Here is a 19,082-nt window from a genome sequence, read left to right on the forward strand (position 1 = left end):
CTCACCTTTATTCACCACGTTTGGTGCCGCTACAAAATAGCCATTAGCCAAGTGGATTTTAATATTTGTTTTCATTTTCTAACATAAAATATTTAAACTCTGGTTTGTATATACAATGTGCTTTATTGTCTTTCCATATTAGATTATCTATTAACTACGCCTGGCGCACGCAGGTATCGAACCCGGCGTTTGGAAGCCGCGGTCACGTGACTCACGGGAGGGGCTGCTAGTTTTCGCGCGGTTTTGCTTTCGCGCGGCAGTTGAGTGCTGACCACCATTGTGGCCACACGTGTTGTGAGAACCTGTGAGCAAAGAAGCTATTTTGAGAATAAAATAAGTTACAAAACTTAGTTGTCGTTCTTGCGATCGCCAAACCACTCTCATTTAGTGCCATCAATGGGGCTAAATGCTGATCTCTTTGAAACTTAATTTGTTCATTCAAGTAATAATGTCATCGATACTCATATGTTGGTCCTTCCAAGATTCCATTGTACTTGTTCCATTTTAAACTCAGTGTAGTTGATTGGACATTGATGAAAGATATATTGTAATATGTTTGTTCTGCTTTTTTAAGAGTCATTCCAGTAGGCAAGGGAGTTCACAGACTACTCTGGAAGAACAGCCAGTACTGCCTGTTGTAAGTATTTCAACTGTAGTTTTAAAGCAACATGTAGAGTCGAAACAACATCAATTGGTTCTTACCTGTAATGTAACAAAATGGCTGAGGATGTAGCATGGGGATGTTTTCAATCAGAAGTTTAATATTGAAAAACAAAATGGAATTGTGCATGTGATTAAAAGTATGGTCAGAGGTCGGCTTTGTGGAATGAGACATTTTGATCTCTGGCCTTTGCCCACAATCTGCCTATCAAATCCCCTTCACTTGTATCCACCTATCACTTGCTAGGCCTTGACCTGCCCCCACCTCTCCCAGCTATTACTCCCCAATCTCCCCCCCCCCCCCCCCCCCCCCAATCTCCCCCCCCACCCCAATCTACTCCCCCCCCCCCCCCCCCCCAAATCTTCTCTCCCCCCCACCCCTTCCCCTACCACAGTCAGTCTGAAGAAGTGAACAGACCCGAAAAGTTCCCTACCTGTGCTCTCCAGCAAGCTCTCTCTCTGCCTGACTCGCTGAGTTTCTCCAACACTTATTTTTAGACCAGCACCTGCACTTCCTTGCCGTCTCCTGTTTACCTTAGGGACAGGCGGTTCTCAGTGTCGAATCTGGCATTGTGCTTTTGTGTGATGTTGCCAAGGAACAACATGTCGGTGAGAGGTTTGAGGGGGTGGTTCATGTGGTCACTGTATCAATGGGTGCAACTGTGTTGAGAAAGACCAGAGGAATGACTGCATCATAGCCACTGCTGCATAAGATGGCATTTATGACTTTGAAACCTGGCTGTGAGAGTTGCTGAAGATGTTGGCATGGATTTGGAATGTGTCAATCCCAGGACTATGAAAGTGCAAGGAAAATGCATTAAAGCTTGCAAGAGGTTAAAAGTATAGATTTTCTTTAATAGGGATCTTTTAGACGACCAATGGATAAAGCTGTACTGGAAACCACTCACTATACCCACTTAGAAAGTGTCAAAGATAATATTTTGTCGTAGACTTGAGTATCCTCTGTCCATTGTGTGAAGAAGCATCTCATGACATTTCTGCTGCCTTGTTCTAATTTTAAACTTGTATGTTCAATCTAACCAGAATTACTGGCAGGGACAAATGCCTGTAGTCATTGGTTACAAGAAGTAGACAATAGACAATATGTGCAGGAGGAGGCCATTCAGCCCTTTGAGCCAGCACCGCCATTCAATGTGATCATAGCTGAGCATCCACAAGTATAGCTGGACCAAACCCACTTTGAGGGCTTTACTTTTCTAAGACTAGGCTTGTATTCACTGGAGTTTAGAAGGATGGGGATCTTATAGAAACATATTATAAAAGGACTGGACAAGCTAGATGCAGGAAAAATGTTCCCAATGTTGGGTGAGTCCAGAACCAGGGGCCACACTTAGAATAAAGGGGAGGCCATTAAAGACTGATGTGAGAAAAAACCGTTTTCACTCAGAGAGTTGTGAATTTGTGGAATTTCCTGCCACAGAGGGCAGTATAGGCCAAATCACTAGATGGATTTAAGAGAGAGTTAGATAGAGCTCTAGGGGCTAGTGGAATCAAGGGATATGGTGAGAAGGCAGGCACGGGTTATTGATTTGGAACGATCAACTATGATTGCATTGAATGGCGGTGCTGGCTCGAAGGGCCGAATGGCCTCCTCCTGCACATATTTTCAATGTTTCTAAAGCAAGTTTTATGCATGAACCTTAACTTGTGATCCAGTGGTGTAGGATTGATCTTATGTTTGATTGTGCATGTGTACTGTAAGACTTTACTGTATTGTATGGAAAACAAAGAACTTCATTGTATCTAGGTACATGTGACAATAAAGTTCCATTGAACCATTGAGTCAAATAGGTCAGCTCCACCCTTTCCTATGCCCCTTCCTTGCGTAAATGTTAAAACATTTTAAGCTGTTAAGAAATCATGTCGATATTTTTTAAAGCAAAACTGTTTTAAGACCCTATTTAATTTTAAGACTGTGCTCAAATCAAATGTCAAGATTTTCTTCACTTGGTAATTTTGCAAAAAAAAAAAAATCCTTCCTCCAGTTGGTGTTCTTCATTAACCAAATGTTTTATCTGCTGTTCCTGGTAGATTTTACCCACTTCTATGGGGTTGCCACCTGGTTGGGAAGAAAAGAAGGATGACAAAGGAAGAACGTACTTTGTCAATCACAATAACCGGACCACAAGTTGGACAAGACCCGTGATGCAGGCAAGTTCTGTCTATAATTAAATCATATCAGAAACCAACACTCGCATTGAACCTGGAGCAAACGTGTTATTTCCTAAGTATTAGAAACTGTCCAACTTATTGGCAACTTACAATTTTTTGAAAGTTATAGAATCAATTGTTTGATTTTGAATCAACTTTTTGATTTGGACCTCCACAGATTCAGTGAAGTTTATTTGATACAAATGATGGAAATTGATTTTTGGAACTATCTATTTTGTTCAGGAGTTGGCTATCAAATAGTCCAAACTTAGAACCATAACTGCCTCTCTTCCATTTTGCTCTTATTCTGTTGAAATAATTTGCTTCATGTCTCTACTTGTCACCTTTTGAATCGATAGAAAATATCTATTCTGGTCTATTTTCCGTACAGACCACCAAAGAAGCAGTGCAGCCTAATCCCAGTCGGAACCCCACAGTCTATGTTCCTCAGTCAACATCCCCTCCGAATGCTCCAGAATATTCCCCAAACAATCAACGTAAATATGAGCCGGGCTTTCTCCCTCCTGGATGGGAGATCCGCTCTGTAACCAATGGTAGACCGTTCTTCATTGACCACAACACCAAAAGCACAACATGGGTAAGGAGAGTTCTTGTTGGTACAGCAGATTACAAAGGAACCAAGGCAAGGATTTTATGATACTTCTTTCAAGATAGTTGATAATGCATGTTTAATGTATTGTTAATGTATTGAAATAGCTTCATCAGTAAGCCAATCTTTCCTGGCATATTAAAGTATATTAAATCTGCATCAGAATTTAGCAATATTATCAATGCAAATAGTAATCAAAACATTAATTGTTGCGTTGGATCTCTGCAAGCAGCTGGCTTGGCATTGAAGCTCTGAGACTAGACCATTGCATTCTGCCCACTTTCAACCTACTGTAACTTAATAGAACTGCTCCAGGATTCCAGGCCCCTCGATTTCTCTGCTCCACAGGTGCAGACTCTTATGTTCTGCATATACTTTAATGCCATATCACAACAGAAAACTTGAAATCCAGTTCTTCACATAGATACTGCTGCAAATCGTTTTATGGAGCACGCCTTTACAGACACACTGTACAATCATACAATGACAAACATTGGCTTTGTTTAGACCCGGTAGAACTAAGTATATAAAATTGAGGGGCACAGATATAGTGGACAGTCAGAACCGTTCCCCCTAGAGTGGAAATGCCAAGGACTAGTGGGCATGGCTTTGAGGTCAGAGTGGGAAAGTTTAAAGGAAATGTGCTGGGCAAATTATTTTTACACAGAGTGTACATGGGTGCCTGGAACATGCTGCCAGATGTGGTGGTGGAAGCAGTTACGATAGAGGTGTTTAAGAGGCTTTTAGATGTGTACAGAGGTATGCATGGGATGGAGAGATATGGATCACATGCAGGCAGAGGGCATTGGTTTAACTTGGCATTGTGTTCGACACAGACATTGTGGACCAAAAGGCCTGTTCCTGCTAGTTTCCATAGTTCATAGTGTACTGAAAATGATTCTTTCATGCACCTTTTAGTTATATGTTTAATTGAACTGTGACCTTTAAAAAAAAATGTGGCCCTCATGTTCTTACTTATTCTGTTACTTGGGTGGTTGAACAATGTTGGGACAGATTGTAGTTTCCCCACCACTACGTTAGTTGAGAGCAAGTGGCTTACCACAAATTGGCCATGAACAGTGAGCCACTTTTGATCTTTTTGGCTCACCTGCTGACTTTTGCTAAAACGGTTTGATGCAGTATTATGTGCAAGTATGAAAAGATGTTTTTAGGTGTGTGGAGAAAGGAACTTTAGATATAGAGCCAAATTAAATAGTTCAAAAATCCTGCAGCACCTAGAGAATTGGAATTCTGTTTCCTTTACGTCTCAAGTTAAAGCAGCAGCAAGCTTGCAGACTAGTTCAAGAGAAGGGTGATCCATTAACAAGTGAATAACTGAATGAGTTTGGCTTACTTCATGCATAAAAAATGAAATATATCATAACAATATCTTGCTAATAATGAATGTGGCATGCATTTTGGTTTATTGTTGTGTCGATGATATTATAATGATGTAGCAAATTATATTTTAAGTTAAGTAATTTAAATGCATGCGTGACAAGAAAATCAGTGTGTTTCCAAATTTGAATGTAAAGTAGAAGAACTATGTTATAACATGATAAAAACAACGAGAACTTTATTTTTGTTTAGTTTAGAGATACTGCGCAGAAACAGGTCCTTTGTTCCACTGAGTCCATGCTGACCCTTACACTTACACTATCCCGCAAACGCTAGGGTCAATTTACAATTAAGCCAAGCCAATTAACCTACAAGCCTGTATGTCTTTGGAGTGTGGGAGGAAACCAGAGATCTCGGCGAAAACCCATGTTGTCACAGGGTGAATGCGCAAACTCCGTACAGACAAGCCCCCATAGTCAGGATTGAACCCGGGTCTCCAGCGCTGTAAGGCACCAACTCTACCGCTGCGACTCTGAGAGCTTTCCTAATGAGGGAATAAACAGACAGCGAGCCAAAGTAGCTGAGGGATGACCAAGAGCTTGCTTGTTGTAGGATTGCAAGCTTGAGGGTAAATTCACCATAAGATGTTCCATTTAATCACAAGCTGGAATTATGCCCCACATCAAGTTGGCAATTTTTAAAATCCTGATAATAAATATAGTAAGAACCACAAAGGAAAGTATACTTGTTAATGTTAGTACATGGATTAAGTGGGAAGGGCAAAGTGGGTATTTATTGCTACTGCTAATTTAATTGAGCATCGTTTATTAATTCTGTGCTTGAAACTTGTAACCAGGAGGATCCAAGATTGAAGATTCCAGTTCATGTCCGGCAACGTCCACCTTTAGATCCTTCAGATCTTGGACCACTTCCTGTAAGTTACCCTTCTGTCTTATTCTCCCAATTCAATGCCTACAGGTTAAACGGTTTGACCTTAAGACTACAGTTTACCCTTGATAGAAACATAGAAACACAGAAATTAGGTGCAGGAGTAGGCCATTCGGCCCTTCGAGCCTGCACCGCCATTCAATATGATCATGGCTGATCATCCAACTCAGTATCCCATACCTGCCTTCTCTCCATACCCTCTGATCCCCTTAGCCACAAGGGCCACATCTAACTCCCTCTTAAATATAGCCAATGAACTGGCCTCGACTACCCTCTGCGGCAGAGAGTTCCAGAGATTCACCACTCTCTGTGTGAAAAAAGTTCTTCTCATCTCGGTTTTTAGGTGTGTGGAGCTCGGAAACCTCCTTATGATTATTATCTACTGTCTTCCCTCAGCTGATCAAATGACACCCCATCTAGCTCTCTAAATATTCACACCATCCATCATCAAAACACAGTTCTATCAACAAAATGCATTGTAGCTACTTGCCTAGGTTAACCTTGCAGTGCCTCCAAGAGGAAGAAGATTGAACGTTAGAGCCTTCCTTCACAGTGAGGAATGTGGAATCCTCTGTGATGGACGTTTATGTTAACATTGATGAGGTTGTGTATCTTGTTGCTTTTCACTTGCTCTATGGTAACTCAAATGTCACTGTACCTTAATTGGTACCTTGAACCTTGAAACCTGTGCCCTCCACCACCAAGAAAGACAAAGCAATCACGTAGAAGAAACATCAACATTTGTTTTTTTCTCAAAGTTGCCCTGTCTTTGAAAATATACCATTGATCCCGTCTTATCCAAACCAGGGTCTTCCTACCCAACAGCACTGCGAGGGGACTTTCACTGGCCTTTCAAGAATATAGCGTTCCACATTTTTAAAGGAAAATTTGGAATGGGAAATAAATGCAGGCTTTTCCAACAATCCACAGATTGTGAAAAATGAATATATGAAAATAACAGTTTTGAAGTTTTGTCTCATTAAAATGACCTTTTTGTTACAGCCTGGTTGGGAAGAGCGTGTACACTCTGATGGCCGCATTTTCTATATAGACCACAGTGAGTATGACTTTTTATACCATCCTCAACAGTTTTGTTTATGTCTCGGCAACTATAAGTAGTGTCTCTTATTGTAGCTTGCGTTTGGTTTAATGGGTGTAAATATGTAACAATTATTTTCTGGCAGATACCAAAGTCACCCAGTGGGAAGACCCTCGCTTACAGAATGTGGCCATCACTGGACCGGTAAGTAAACACCCACAATCTGAGTTTAAAATTGACATTTTTATCATTGAGTCTCTTTCTGGTCTTGCAAATGCAGTCTTGGAAGGGCACAGATTTCATTTCAATGTAATAGCATAAATAAAGTTGACATTGATCAAAAGTATATACAAGAAATTGTCCTGTACTGATCTTGATCCTGCTTTTAATTACAGGCAGTGCCTTACTCGAGGGATTACAAACAGAAGTATGATTATTTCAGGAAAAAGTTGCGGAAGCCGGTGAGAATTGTAGTCCATTGATGGGGAAGATTTTTGTTTGTGGTTCCAATGCCATCAGTTCCATTGCCAATCAAAGCGTATATAAGATTTTATTTTGTCGATGACTTCAATATGAGAGGGGCAGTACAATTAAGAGATACAAGGGAAAGTATTTGTATCGTACGGTTGTATTCCCAGAATTACTATCGGGTGGTGAGGATAGAATTAGGGGGATAGGCAGATGAACTTGTGGTTAAAAAGCGGGTTCAGGAAGGCTTTGGGAACTTGGATCATTGGGAGTGCTTCTGGTTTAGGTGGGATGTGTACAAGAAGGGCAGGTTGCACTTTAACTGGAGGTGGACCAAGGCCTTTGTTAGGCCGTTTGCTTGTTCTACTTGGGAAGGCTTGAACTAATTTGGCAGGGTATGGGAATCATGGTGTGCAGCAGGTAGAGAGAGAGAAACATAGAGGATAAATCAAGCCAATTCAGTGGCCACAACGGACACGAGGCAGGTGAGGGAGGGCTGGCAGGCTCAACTGCATTGACTTTAATGCACAAATCAGTCAGATTAGCTTATGAGCATGGAGCAGCACATGGAACCTTAATGGTTAACTTGCAGTTTAATGTCATTGGAATAACCGGTTTTGACAAATTTATTTTTAATGGGTTACATTTAACCATATCATTTTAATGATCCAATTTTAACTGTAAATTTCAAATAACCGATCCTGCAGAAGCAAATACCAAATCAATATGGAAGGATAATCTTAAAGTTGATGTTTTCCCATTTTGAACTTTTTTGGTGCTAATGCTGCACTTAAACAAGGTCTATGGATTGTGTACGGGCTGTGTGGCTGCCCTATTGATTACAAGTGTGAATTACAGATCAGCTACATCTCAAGGATAGATACTGTGACTTCAAATCACCCGATGTAACCCGATGAACCCCCTGACGTTGTCGAGAGTGCCTGGAGATGCCTCTCTTCATTTGTTTGGTGAAACTTTAAACCGAGTCCCTATCTGCATGTTTTGGTGGTTACAAAAGCTGTTTTGAAGCGCAGAAAGTTCTGGTGTTCCAGTTGGCATTTCTTCCTGGAACACGACTAATAAAACAGAATTAATTGGACACTTTTCTTGTTCCTGTTTGCTGGACTTTGTGCAAAATAATTAATGCTTTGCAAAATTAAATGACTGTACTTCAAAAAATGTTTTGTTTAATTTGATGTCACCTGTCTCGGCCATGTGAATAACACAATTTAAGTGTGATGCTTTATGTACAAAATGTTGCTCCTGTCAGTGATATTTATCTCTATCCTGCCTGTATGGATATCTACTAAATTCAATTCACTACATTTTAAGTATGTTGCCTCCTTATGAAACCTAATTTGTTGCCTGCAGACTGATGGTCCAAATCGGTTTGAACTGAAGCTGCGTCGTAACACAATCTTGGAAGACTCTTACAGAAAAATAATATCTGTAAAGAGAGTAGAATTCCTTAAAGCCAGACTCTGGATTGAGTTTGATTCTGAAAAAGGATTGGATTATGGTGGTATTGCCAGGGAATGGTTTTTTCTCCTTTCCAAAGAGATGTTCAATCCATATTATGGGTTGTTCGAATATTCTGCCACGTAAGTAGATGCTTTTCTCTTTCAAAAGCTTATTTCATGGCCGAATCCTTAGGCTTGAAATGTCTGGAAATGTTCACTTTATTGCATTGGATTATTGCATATTTGCATTATTCCTGCAGTATTATCTACACTGGGTTTTCGTTGCTGTGTTACAGTAGAACATAGCTGTGAAGGTGGTTGCAAATTTTCCAATGCCCTGCTGTTGACCAGTTCCCTATCTGTGCTTGTCATTGTGTACCTGCTTCCAGATTCCCAACTACCTGGCTGCCTGTCACTTGCCTAGCGATTGTTTTATATTTTAACCCCTTAACTGACAACGTTACTTTGCCAACCATCAGTCCACCATATCTCCTATTTCCTGTACTCTGACCCCAACCCACGGATCCACAAGTCAAACTCTCCCCACCCACCCTCCCACACATACATCATGATAGCCTAATAAATCTATTATTGTACGATAACTCCATGAATCACCAAGAGTTGGCTGCAAACCTGCTTGGGGTACCATTGCCATGGTTTGGGAACCTCCATCCTATTGAGTCATTTGGGCCATTGTTGATCAGAGCTACCATCTGATGGATTTTAATATTTGTGGGATAGCTTTTTGTATTCTTTTGCATGAATGACATTTTCACTCTGTGTCATCATTTAATCTAATCGTGTAAACTCCTTTTCCTACAGGGACAATTACACCTTACAGATAAACCCAAACTCTGGACTATGCAATGAGGAGCATGTATCTTACTTTAAATTCATCGGGCGTGTAGCTGGAATGGCAGTATTTCATGGGAAATTGTTAGATGGTGGGTACATAGGCTTACATTATTAAAAATGCAATTTAATGTATTTATTTTTAAAGGAGAGGTTTTTCTAAGCCATTAAAGAGAAGAATTTTATGCCATTTGTGTGATTATATGAACCAATTGAGATTTGTTTTATTAATTATGTAGGATTTTTTATCCGACCCTTGTACAAGATGATGCTTCAGAAACCAATAACATTGCAAGATATGGAGTCAGTGGTAAGTTTTTCATGTTACAATTAAACAGAATAGATATTCTGTGGGTTATTCCTTTGGTCAAGTTACTGTGTTCTATGTAAGGTGGGATGATGTAGAGTCATGCCGCACAAAAACAGGCCCCTCAGCAAGTTTACATTTAAGTTATTATTGTCACACGTACAGAGTTACAGTGAAAAGCTTTGTTTTGCATCCTATCCAAACAGATCAGATATACCATACATAAACACAATAAGTCAAATGCGAGTACAATAGATAGAGCTAAGCAGAAGATGCGAGGTGCAGAATATATTTCTCAGTAAATTGTCCCGTATCAATTTAATTGACAAAAAGTCCAATGTCCTCAGTGGCGTAGAGGTGAATCGGACAGTACCATTATTTATGGAAGGACTGTTCAAAAGCCTGATCTATTCTGAGGCCTGCATCATGTCCATGGCAACCATCAAGCACCAACCTACAGCAAGCCAGTTTAGAAGAGCTTGGTCCACTCCTTCTATGCCATGGTGATTTGGGCGCCTAGTAGGGATATTTAAAGTTGTGAGAGCACTCTCGGGCAGTGTGTTCCAGATTCCAAAGATCGAGGTTGGTCATCTCCATCATTAGGTAGAGTGGTAATTATCCTTGCTTTAATTGACCAGTTCGGATAACATTTTTAAACCAAAGTACATCACATCAACAATTTTATCTTGTTCAGGAAGACATCATTCACTTAGTACAACTGTTTTAGATCAGGACTCGGGTATATTTATATGATTTTATATTAATGTCTATTGCCATAACTTTTTTTTTCTATACCAAACTCAAATTATCATGTTTCTTTATACTTAATTTAAAAAAAACTGTGCTCTGTGTCTTTCCCTTCCTCAGCTGGTCCATCATAAATTTCCAATTCAGCTGTTGCTCTGCAGATTTTTAGCCAAAGAAAGCTATTTTCAATAATCCTGCTGCCATATTCAAGCAAAGAAATTTCCTTCCTCTCTTCCAAAACCTCATTCTTTACAAATATTTGCAATGTCTGAAATCCTTCTAAAAACAAACTCAGCTTTTCAGCATGTGTATGGGTCCAGCCAGAATCCTGTGTTTTTTTTCCCCCGTCTTTACTCTAATTGTGGCCAAACATACTGAAGTCTGGATGCAGCTCAGTTAGGCAAATCCATTCAGTAAACCCAGTTTATAAAAACAGTCAAAACTTCAATCAGCAAAGGAAAATGAAAATAGTTTTGATTCCAGCGTTAGTCTCCTGGAAAGTGGGACATGGGAGTTGAAATGAAGCCAAGTTTTAATATGCTGGCATACATTTTTCACCTCTCATCATAAATTCTGAAGTAATTTGGGAAAGATTGCTTGGTTTTTATATCCATAATTAGGAGTCTGTAAAATATAAATTTTGAATTTGCATTGCATTTCAATAAGATTTATAAATGGAAAAGTGTAATTGAGTAATGTGAATTTTAACGTCCAATGTTACAGGACAGCGAGTATTATAATTCACTGATGTGGATTCTTGAAAATGATCCAACGGATTTGGATCTTCGGTTCGTGGTTGATGAGGAGCTGTTTGGTCAGGTCGGTATGCATGTGTGTCACACATATCTGATAGGTTCCTTTGGTATAAGCCTCCCCCCTTGGAAACAGCATTCAATTATATATAGTAACTCTAAGCAACTGTAATAAAACCAAGCATTAAGTGGAGTACAGCAATATTTAGCTCCAGCTTTTATTTTGTTATCCTCCATTCAGCTTCACAAGCTCTATCAAGTCACATTATAATTTTCACCTTGCATTTTGTATCCTGCTAATGCACGATATGAAATAACATTGATGTATCTTGTGTTAAGTTGTAGGAAAATGTAGACTAAAGGAAATGCTCGCTAACACCAAAAAGGCACAAAGTGCTGGAGTATCACAGCAGATCAAGCAGCATCTCTGGCCAACATAGATAGGTGGTGTTTTGGGTTGGGATCCTTCTTCAGACTGATTGTAGCGGAGGGAGAAAGCTGGATGAGAGGTTGGGGTCCCAACCCAAACTGTCATCTATCAATGTTCTCCAGAGATACTGCTTGACCCGTTGAGCTACTCCAGCACTTTGTCTTTAAGTTGTTCGTAACATTGGTAATAAGGAAATGCTGTGTTTGGTGACCCTGTAAGTGTGATATAGTTTGTTGAAATTCCTCAAACTAAATATTGATTGCAGTATTTTTTCTCCTTCATTGCCATTGCATCAATTGACTGTCTCAGTCTTATTGTTCTCAATACTATGGATTAAAGCTCTTGCGACAACTGTTACATCATTTGACAAATGATATGGAGCTGAATATTTATCATCCAACATTTCAGTGAATATATTTAAGGCAGAGATACATAGATCATTGATTAAGGTAGACACAAAATGCTGGAGTAACTCAGTGGCAGCAGCATCTCTGGAGAGAAGGAATGGGTGACATTTTGGGTCGAGACCCTTCTTCAGACATAACACAGCTTCTTTATTTATCTGTAGTTACTCCAGCATTTTTGTGTCTACCTTTGATTTAAACCGGCATCCGCGGTTCTTTCCTACACATTGGATCCTTGCGTTTACGGGAAGAAGGCAGGAGAATGGGATGAGGAGGGAGAGATAGATCAGCCATGATTGAATGGCGGAGTCGACTTAATGGGTCGAATGGCCTAATTCTGCTCCTATCACTTATGATCTTATGATTTCTGAACCTTTATTCTCATTGCTCTTTCTTTGATCACCTTCTTAGAGATTAGAAGAGATGTCAAAAATAATATCAGTGGAATTTAAACTCTGTTAGTGACTGCACAAGGCACTTGACATGTTTCAAGTACCTCTGTGGTATACTTGTACACAAGGTGTGACTGAGAGAAATGTACTTCACGGTCATAGAATGTTTTGAAATCACTGAACCTTTTGACGTTGGACTTTGTACACCAGTACAAAGAGAGCCTTTTTATTTAAATATAATTTATTTTTCTTTTGCGAATGTGTGTGCGTGTGTAAATTTTCAGGAGATTTTTGGCTCCCTGTGGGTTGAAGATGCCCTATTAAACCATGATTATTTGAATGATAGGTAGTTAGTAACAAAGGTAATTCCCAGCAATGGGCCTCATTGGACACTGGCACTAAATTAATTAGTTGGATTGAAAACAATTTTAAATTTAACAAGTTGAGGCATCATTAAAGCATTTGTCTGCAATCTCCACCTGGACTGGTCAAAATATAAAATACAATGAAGATTATTTGTGTTTATTTCCTCATGCAGTCTGCTAAAATGTCATTGCCTTTGGTTGGGGAGAGGCCTTGTTAGAGGTTAGACACAGATGTACAGTTTATTATAGCAAATAAAAATTGTTACATGTTTTTAATCTGCATTATTATTATGATGGTTTGTCATGTTGAAGAATGAAGTCTGGAAGCTAAAGGAACCAGTTATTGGAGGTGTTATGGATTGCATTCAATTTTATATTATCAGTAGACAGTGCTTTTTCTTGTAGACCAAAAGGTGTCGGTATACATGAGTAATAAACTCACACCTCATGATGCTGGAAAATAAAATGATGACATTGAACATTTTGTAATGGTCATACGGTCAAAGGTAGCACTGTCAGCAAGTTCAGTTCTACGTTCATTTGCAAACTCTCATTGTGTTGCATGTTGTACAATCAATGGATCATCTCTGCTCCCATCTGCCCTCTGGTGGTTTTGCAGTTTATTTAATGTTGGATTCATTGCTTCTTCCATCAGACTCAACAGCATGAACTGAAACCTGATGGATCAGAAATATTGGTTACAAACAAAAACAAGAAAGAGTATATTCAGTAAGTATTTTGCAATTTATATCGTCTTTGTGCACATGTTTTTTTTAACATGTATGGATGAGGCTAGAACTTTTTAATTTTAGTTTAAACTATTCATATCAGTGTGTTGCTTAATATTTCACACTTATGGAGATAAATTATGTCGGTCTGAAAAGTATCTTCCACTTGGATTCCTGTTGCTTGCAATAATTGAATGGACCATGAAGTACTTGTAAAGTGGATTTCACTGTAGCCTTTCCAAAACATCAACAGCTCGTCCCAACATTGTTGGCTGCATTAAATTCATCCATGCTAATAATATTGGTTGTTTGCTGTGTTTTTTCTGGGTGAGGTGCTGCATGATGCCCAATTATTGTTGGGACGTGGGCAACTTTGTAGTGGGAGCAAGATGCAGCTGATAACTGGAACATTGAACATGAGATTTTTTTTTTTGTTTCTTAAATTTAAACTGAATTCAGTCTCTGGCCCCAGTGGAAGGAGGAGATGCTCTCTCATATAGTTTGGAACCAGTTGGAACATACTAACTAGATTGAAATATAGTGTACCAGTTGTGGTGTGTCATCTGCTAATGAAGCATTTTGTGGATATTCTACTTTTCTTTCAGCCTTGTGATGCAGTGGAGATTTGTCAATCGAATCCAGGAGCAGATGAATGCTTTTAAAGAGGTAACGAGATAAAACAAAGTTTTAAAATTCTATCATTTATACTTGAGTCTGAATTTATGACAATGATCAGTAAGTTTAATTGAGCATTGAATCCATTCAAACCATGTACCAGCCCAATTTATCCGAGGGGTAACTTTTTCACACAAAGGGTGGTGGGTGTATGGAACAAACTGCTAGAGGAGATAGTTGAGGCTGGGACTACCCCATCATTTAAGAAACAATTAGACAGGTGCATGGATAGAACATGTTTAGAGGGATATGGACCAAGCGCAGGCAAGTGGGACTAATGTAGCTGGGACATTGTTGGCTGGTGTGGGCGAGTTGGGCCGAAGGGCCTGTTTCTACACTGTATTACTCTAAGACTATGACTATATTGTAATTATGGACGCCTTTCCCACTTCTGGCAGCTCGTTCCATGTACCTTCCACCCTCTGTGTGGAAAAAGTTGTCTCTCTGTTTCCATTTTAATCTTTCCCCTCTCACCTCGATCGCCCCAACCGCGGCGGGAGAAAAGGAGGGAAGAAGATAATACCTCATTGCCTTCCATCACAGTGCGCTGTGGTGGATGTTTATGTTAATTTTTATGTAGTTGTGGGTCTTGTTACTTTTTTGGTATGACTGTATGGCAAATCAAATTCCGTGTATGTTTTTACATACTTGGCTAATAAATTAATTACAACTACAATTATAAAGTCTTTATGTGGAGCACTTAAAAATAATTATTTAATGGCTATGGGGCCATTTTACAGGGCTGCCAATATATGTGGTCTACAGGGTACCAAAGGCTGTTACATCATTAGAAAAGTTGGTATATCAAATGTTAAAGCAATGTTTAATCTAGACTATTTAAGTGAGACATTTATGCTATTTTTGCTGCAGATGCTCACTGTAAAATCCTGATATTTCTTTTTCCAGGGTTTCTTTGAACTGATCCCACAAGATCTCATAAAAATATTTGATGAGAATGAATTGGAGGTAACCTTTTCCATCATATTTTGCGTACCTAACTATTGCATTGGACCCTGCTCGGTTCTTTGTTTTGATGAGGTTTGCATTTTATCTTTCAGCTGTTGATGTGTGGACTTGGAGATGTGGATGTGAATGACTGGAGGGAGAACACAAAGTACAAAAATGGCTACAATGCGAACCATCCCGTCATGCAGTGGTTTTGGAAGGTATTGCAAGACAATTTAATAATGTCAAGAGTGCTTTATTGTCGCATGTTCCAGATAGAACAATTAAATTCTTACTTGCGGCAGCACAACAGAATATGTAAACATAGTACACTGTAAACAGTATAATAAACAAGAGGGGGAAAAAAGTTGGCAGGTCTGGAGGATTGTTGGTTCCTTAATGGTTGCCTTGCTAATGTTCTCAGCAGCTGCTTGATATCACAAGGAGTGAATTGTATTCCTCAGCCCCTCATATTTTGCTAGGGTAGCTCACAACACAGCAGCATGGGCGTTGAATTCTCTAATTTTAAGTAACTTATACGAATATTCCCCCCCCCCACCCCTTCCATAGTTTGCAACAATGTACCCCTCTTGAGATCACACCTTCCCATGCCAATAATTGACCTCCCAGGGAACCACCCTGCCTGAGGTTCTGTTGCCTAATTTGTCCTAGTCTTTACTCATCTCCAGTTCTTGTACCATTGTGGTCACTACACAACTGAGTGCATGTTCCACTACAATTGTGATGCGTTTGAAAAAAAACCCAATTAAAAATATTGAGAAGTGTTCTGATTCGGGTGCTAGCAAGGGAATAAGTGAAAAAGAGGAGACATGAACACCTTAGTTTGTAGAATATCTGTGTATGTGGAATAAAAGTGGGAATAATTAAAAAAAAAAAAAATATTTTTAATCTTTTCTTCAGACTGTGCTGTTGATGGATTCAGAAAAACGCATTAGATTCCTGCAATTTGTGACTGGTACTTCACGAGTGCCCATGAATGGATTTGCTGAACTGTATGGTAAGAGGCTGAGCATTAGCATTCACATTTCTTAAGAGTGAATTTATTAGATTTTTTTTCCAAAAATCCAAGATGAATAAATGTAGAAATCTATGATTCTGTTCATTTTAAATGGGTGAAAGATTAGTTTTTGTTCTTCTCTTTTATTCGAGGATCGAATGGACCACAGCTATTTACCATTGAGCAGTGGGGAACACCTGAAAAATTACCAAGAGCTCACACATGGTAACTTTTACATTTTTGCCTTTTTATAAAAGTGTGTCGGAAAAATAACTGCATGACCAGTCTGATTCTGAAATGTCGAAGAACATGAAGCTTAATAACAAAAAAAAGCCTCCCTTTTGCTAAGATGGCGTTAAATGCAGGATGTTACATCTTTTTTCCAGTTTCAATCGTCTGGATCTGCCGCCTTATGAATCATTTGAGGAACTACGAGAGAAACTTAACCTGGCGATAGAGAACACTGAGGGCTTTGACGGCGTGGACTGAATGACCACAGCTGGTGGATGTAGCTTGGTCACATAATGCAACAAATGTACTGAAGTACAAATCCAATTATCTAGCAATGGAACTACCAGGTTAATTCACGTATGCAGGAAAATATGTCTTATTGTTAAGCTAATAAATAACTAACAGACTAAGTATTCAGCAAGCATTTACATTTCCCTGAAATGTTTGTCTTTGAAGTTATGATTTTTATGTTTTATTTTGTTAACTGTTGAATATTGCTTTGACACGCGTAACTGTGGCGATACAGTTAGTATAGTTTGTTTTTTTAACTCCCAATCACTTCAGTGACCTCATGATCTTGATGTAGTTCAGGATCAATGCTGTACAGCGCTCATGAAGATTCAATAATCTGTGCCACTGTCAACCAGTGCTGTGCAGTAACATGTACCGCTTCCCCAGCCTCTGCTACCATGGTTGCAGTGTTCAGTCATTATAATTTGGGTCACCAGTGCCCAAATGCAACTTGGTAACCTTGTAATTTTTAGCTAACGTATGTAGCATAACTCTTAAGTTTGCCCAACGATGATTTTGTGTAGGTTAAAAATTGCTGACCTTGTACAGCTTAACTTTAAAAATAAATGGGCAAATTACTGTGAAAATCGAAGGTAAACCTGGAGTCTGAAGGGAGATTGGATATATGGAGATCTAGTGCCAAATTTAGGTTTTAGAATGTAATTTGGTCGCAAGCAGCAAACTGTTGTTTACTTCTGAAATCTTTTTTGATCTTTTGATAACACCTTCAGAAAATGTGACTATGATGAATATAACTCTAATTATTGATGCTTTCTGAAACAATCTTGTATTTTCCACTTTACCTCAATCTTGTTTCTTGAGGATTCCAGATGCTGTACTTAATACTTAACAGATGTTGGTTGCAGAATTTGCGCTTGTCAGCTTACTTAATTATGGTGGCTTGTCTATTGGTATGCAGAGGGAGGACAGAGGCTGCTGAGGATGTTGTCAATGTGCTATGTTTACATGGTGGAATACACTATACACTAAATCCCCCCCCTTATTAGTGTTCTTTTAAAAGTGAAGTTCAGCAAAACTTTTCTTTAGGATTCCAACAAGTTGAAAAATCTAAATTGTTACCCGAATTAAAACAATATTCTGTGTGGCCTTTTTGCGGAGCAAGTTACAGCTTGCGAATTGGACCTCGTCCAAAATATGGGGTGACCTATATTTCTGATGAAACAAAATATGCTTGACGTTTTCTGAGTTTTTAAAAAAAAGCATGAAGCATAAAGCCTGTCATGGATAAAAACAATTACGTCCTCATCTCTGGATAAACAAGTACTGATTTATAGCAGGACAGAAATTGCAAGACTGAACTTGAATTTTTGTAGATGGATTAACGTGTCCATATCAAGCTGATTACAGCTGATGCAGGCAATCAGAATTCTTAAGAAATGGTGATTTAACCACAAATATTGTCAAAGATGTATTTTCATTTCAGGATGCAGAATTGATTTGAATATTGTAACAATTGGACTTTATGCAAGTGAGTTTTTCATACCGTAAAACAAATGATTATTAAAGTTACCCTTCAATTATAGTTTATTAGGCATTTATTTCTAGTTGTGTGTATATATTACAAAGCATAGTGATTCCAAATTGTACATCTACCTTAAATTATATTTGTGTTCTGCACAATATATATTCACTTCAGATTTGTAAATATCTTACGGAAATAATCCACTAACTTTTATAGTTATATTAAAAAAGATGATGCATGCGTTATTATCTTTCATATTTAAGGTTGTATTTTAGAATAGAATCTGAAACAAGAAAGGAGTGGATGGAAACTATTTTGTAAATACATTGTGCACTTACAATGACATGAATTAAATTCAGCTGGAAAATTGATTTTGTGCACCACACTGGGGAAGCTGATGTATGTACAGTCTATTTATAATAAAACACTCGTTTTCATGGAAACTGGACCTGATTTTTAATTGAGATTTACAGCACTTTTGAAAAGCATTTCAATACTTAATAGCTTTGTTTCCCCTCCAAGTTGTTTTGGGCCCCTCGTGTTATTGCAGCGGGAACACGGCGACCATTCTGTTGTTCACTGAATGTATGTTGTACAATAAAACAAGAGGAACAGTAACAGATTATTATATTGCAACTCAGGAGGGTTATGATCTGTGATTAGACAACTGCTGCTATGAAGTGTGCAGAGGCAGTGCTCGCTGCTCCTCGGGCTTTTGCAAAAGTGCCTTCACTTTAAAGAGCCCCTCTCGCTGCCAGCAATACCCA

At 38.9% G+C, this 19,082-nt stretch overlaps 1 protein-coding gene across 2 annotated transcripts in view; it reads left to right on the forward strand.

The window, feature by feature from the left end:
- The window catches only part of LOC129712649 (E3 ubiquitin-protein ligase NEDD4-like), a 100,905-nt gene extending 82,147 nt beyond the window's left edge, over positions 1–18,758 (forward strand). The window contains exons 12-29 of one of the 2 annotated variants that reach the window (XM_055661249.1): positions 575–637; positions 2,713–2,832; positions 3,224–3,475; positions 5,637–5,714; positions 6,731–6,785; positions 6,913–6,971; positions 7,163–7,228; positions 8,607–8,836; positions 9,518–9,639; positions 9,787–9,857; positions 11,325–11,420; positions 13,600–13,673; positions 14,278–14,338; positions 15,254–15,313; positions 15,406–15,513; positions 16,214–16,310; positions 16,463–16,535; positions 16,697–18,758. In XM_055661249.1, coding sequence (XP_055517224.1) covers positions 575–637; positions 2,713–2,832; positions 3,224–3,475; positions 5,637–5,714; positions 6,731–6,785; positions 6,913–6,971; positions 7,163–7,228; positions 8,607–8,836; positions 9,518–9,639; positions 9,787–9,857; positions 11,325–11,420; positions 13,600–13,673; positions 14,278–14,338; positions 15,254–15,313; positions 15,406–15,513; positions 16,214–16,310; positions 16,463–16,535; positions 16,697–16,799 — 1,788 coding nt within the window. In that variant the 3' untranslated portion in view covers positions 16,800–18,758. The remainder of the gene's footprint in view (positions 1–574; positions 638–2,712; positions 2,833–3,223; positions 3,476–5,636; positions 5,715–6,730; positions 6,786–6,912; positions 6,972–7,162; positions 7,229–8,606; positions 8,837–9,517; positions 9,640–9,786; positions 9,858–11,324; positions 11,421–13,599; positions 13,674–14,277; positions 14,339–15,253; positions 15,314–15,405; positions 15,514–16,213; positions 16,311–16,462; positions 16,536–16,696) is intronic. The other variant, XM_055661250.1, reaches the window with a different exon arrangement.
- The last annotated feature ends 324 nt before the right edge of the window (positions 18,759–19,082 follow it).

This window comes from Leucoraja erinacea, chromosome 33 (assembly GCF_028641065.1).
Source record: "Leucoraja erinacea ecotype New England chromosome 33, Leri_hhj_1, whole genome shotgun sequence".
Lineage (NCBI taxonomy): Eukaryota > Metazoa > Chordata > Chondrichthyes > Rajiformes > Rajidae > Leucoraja > Leucoraja erinaceus.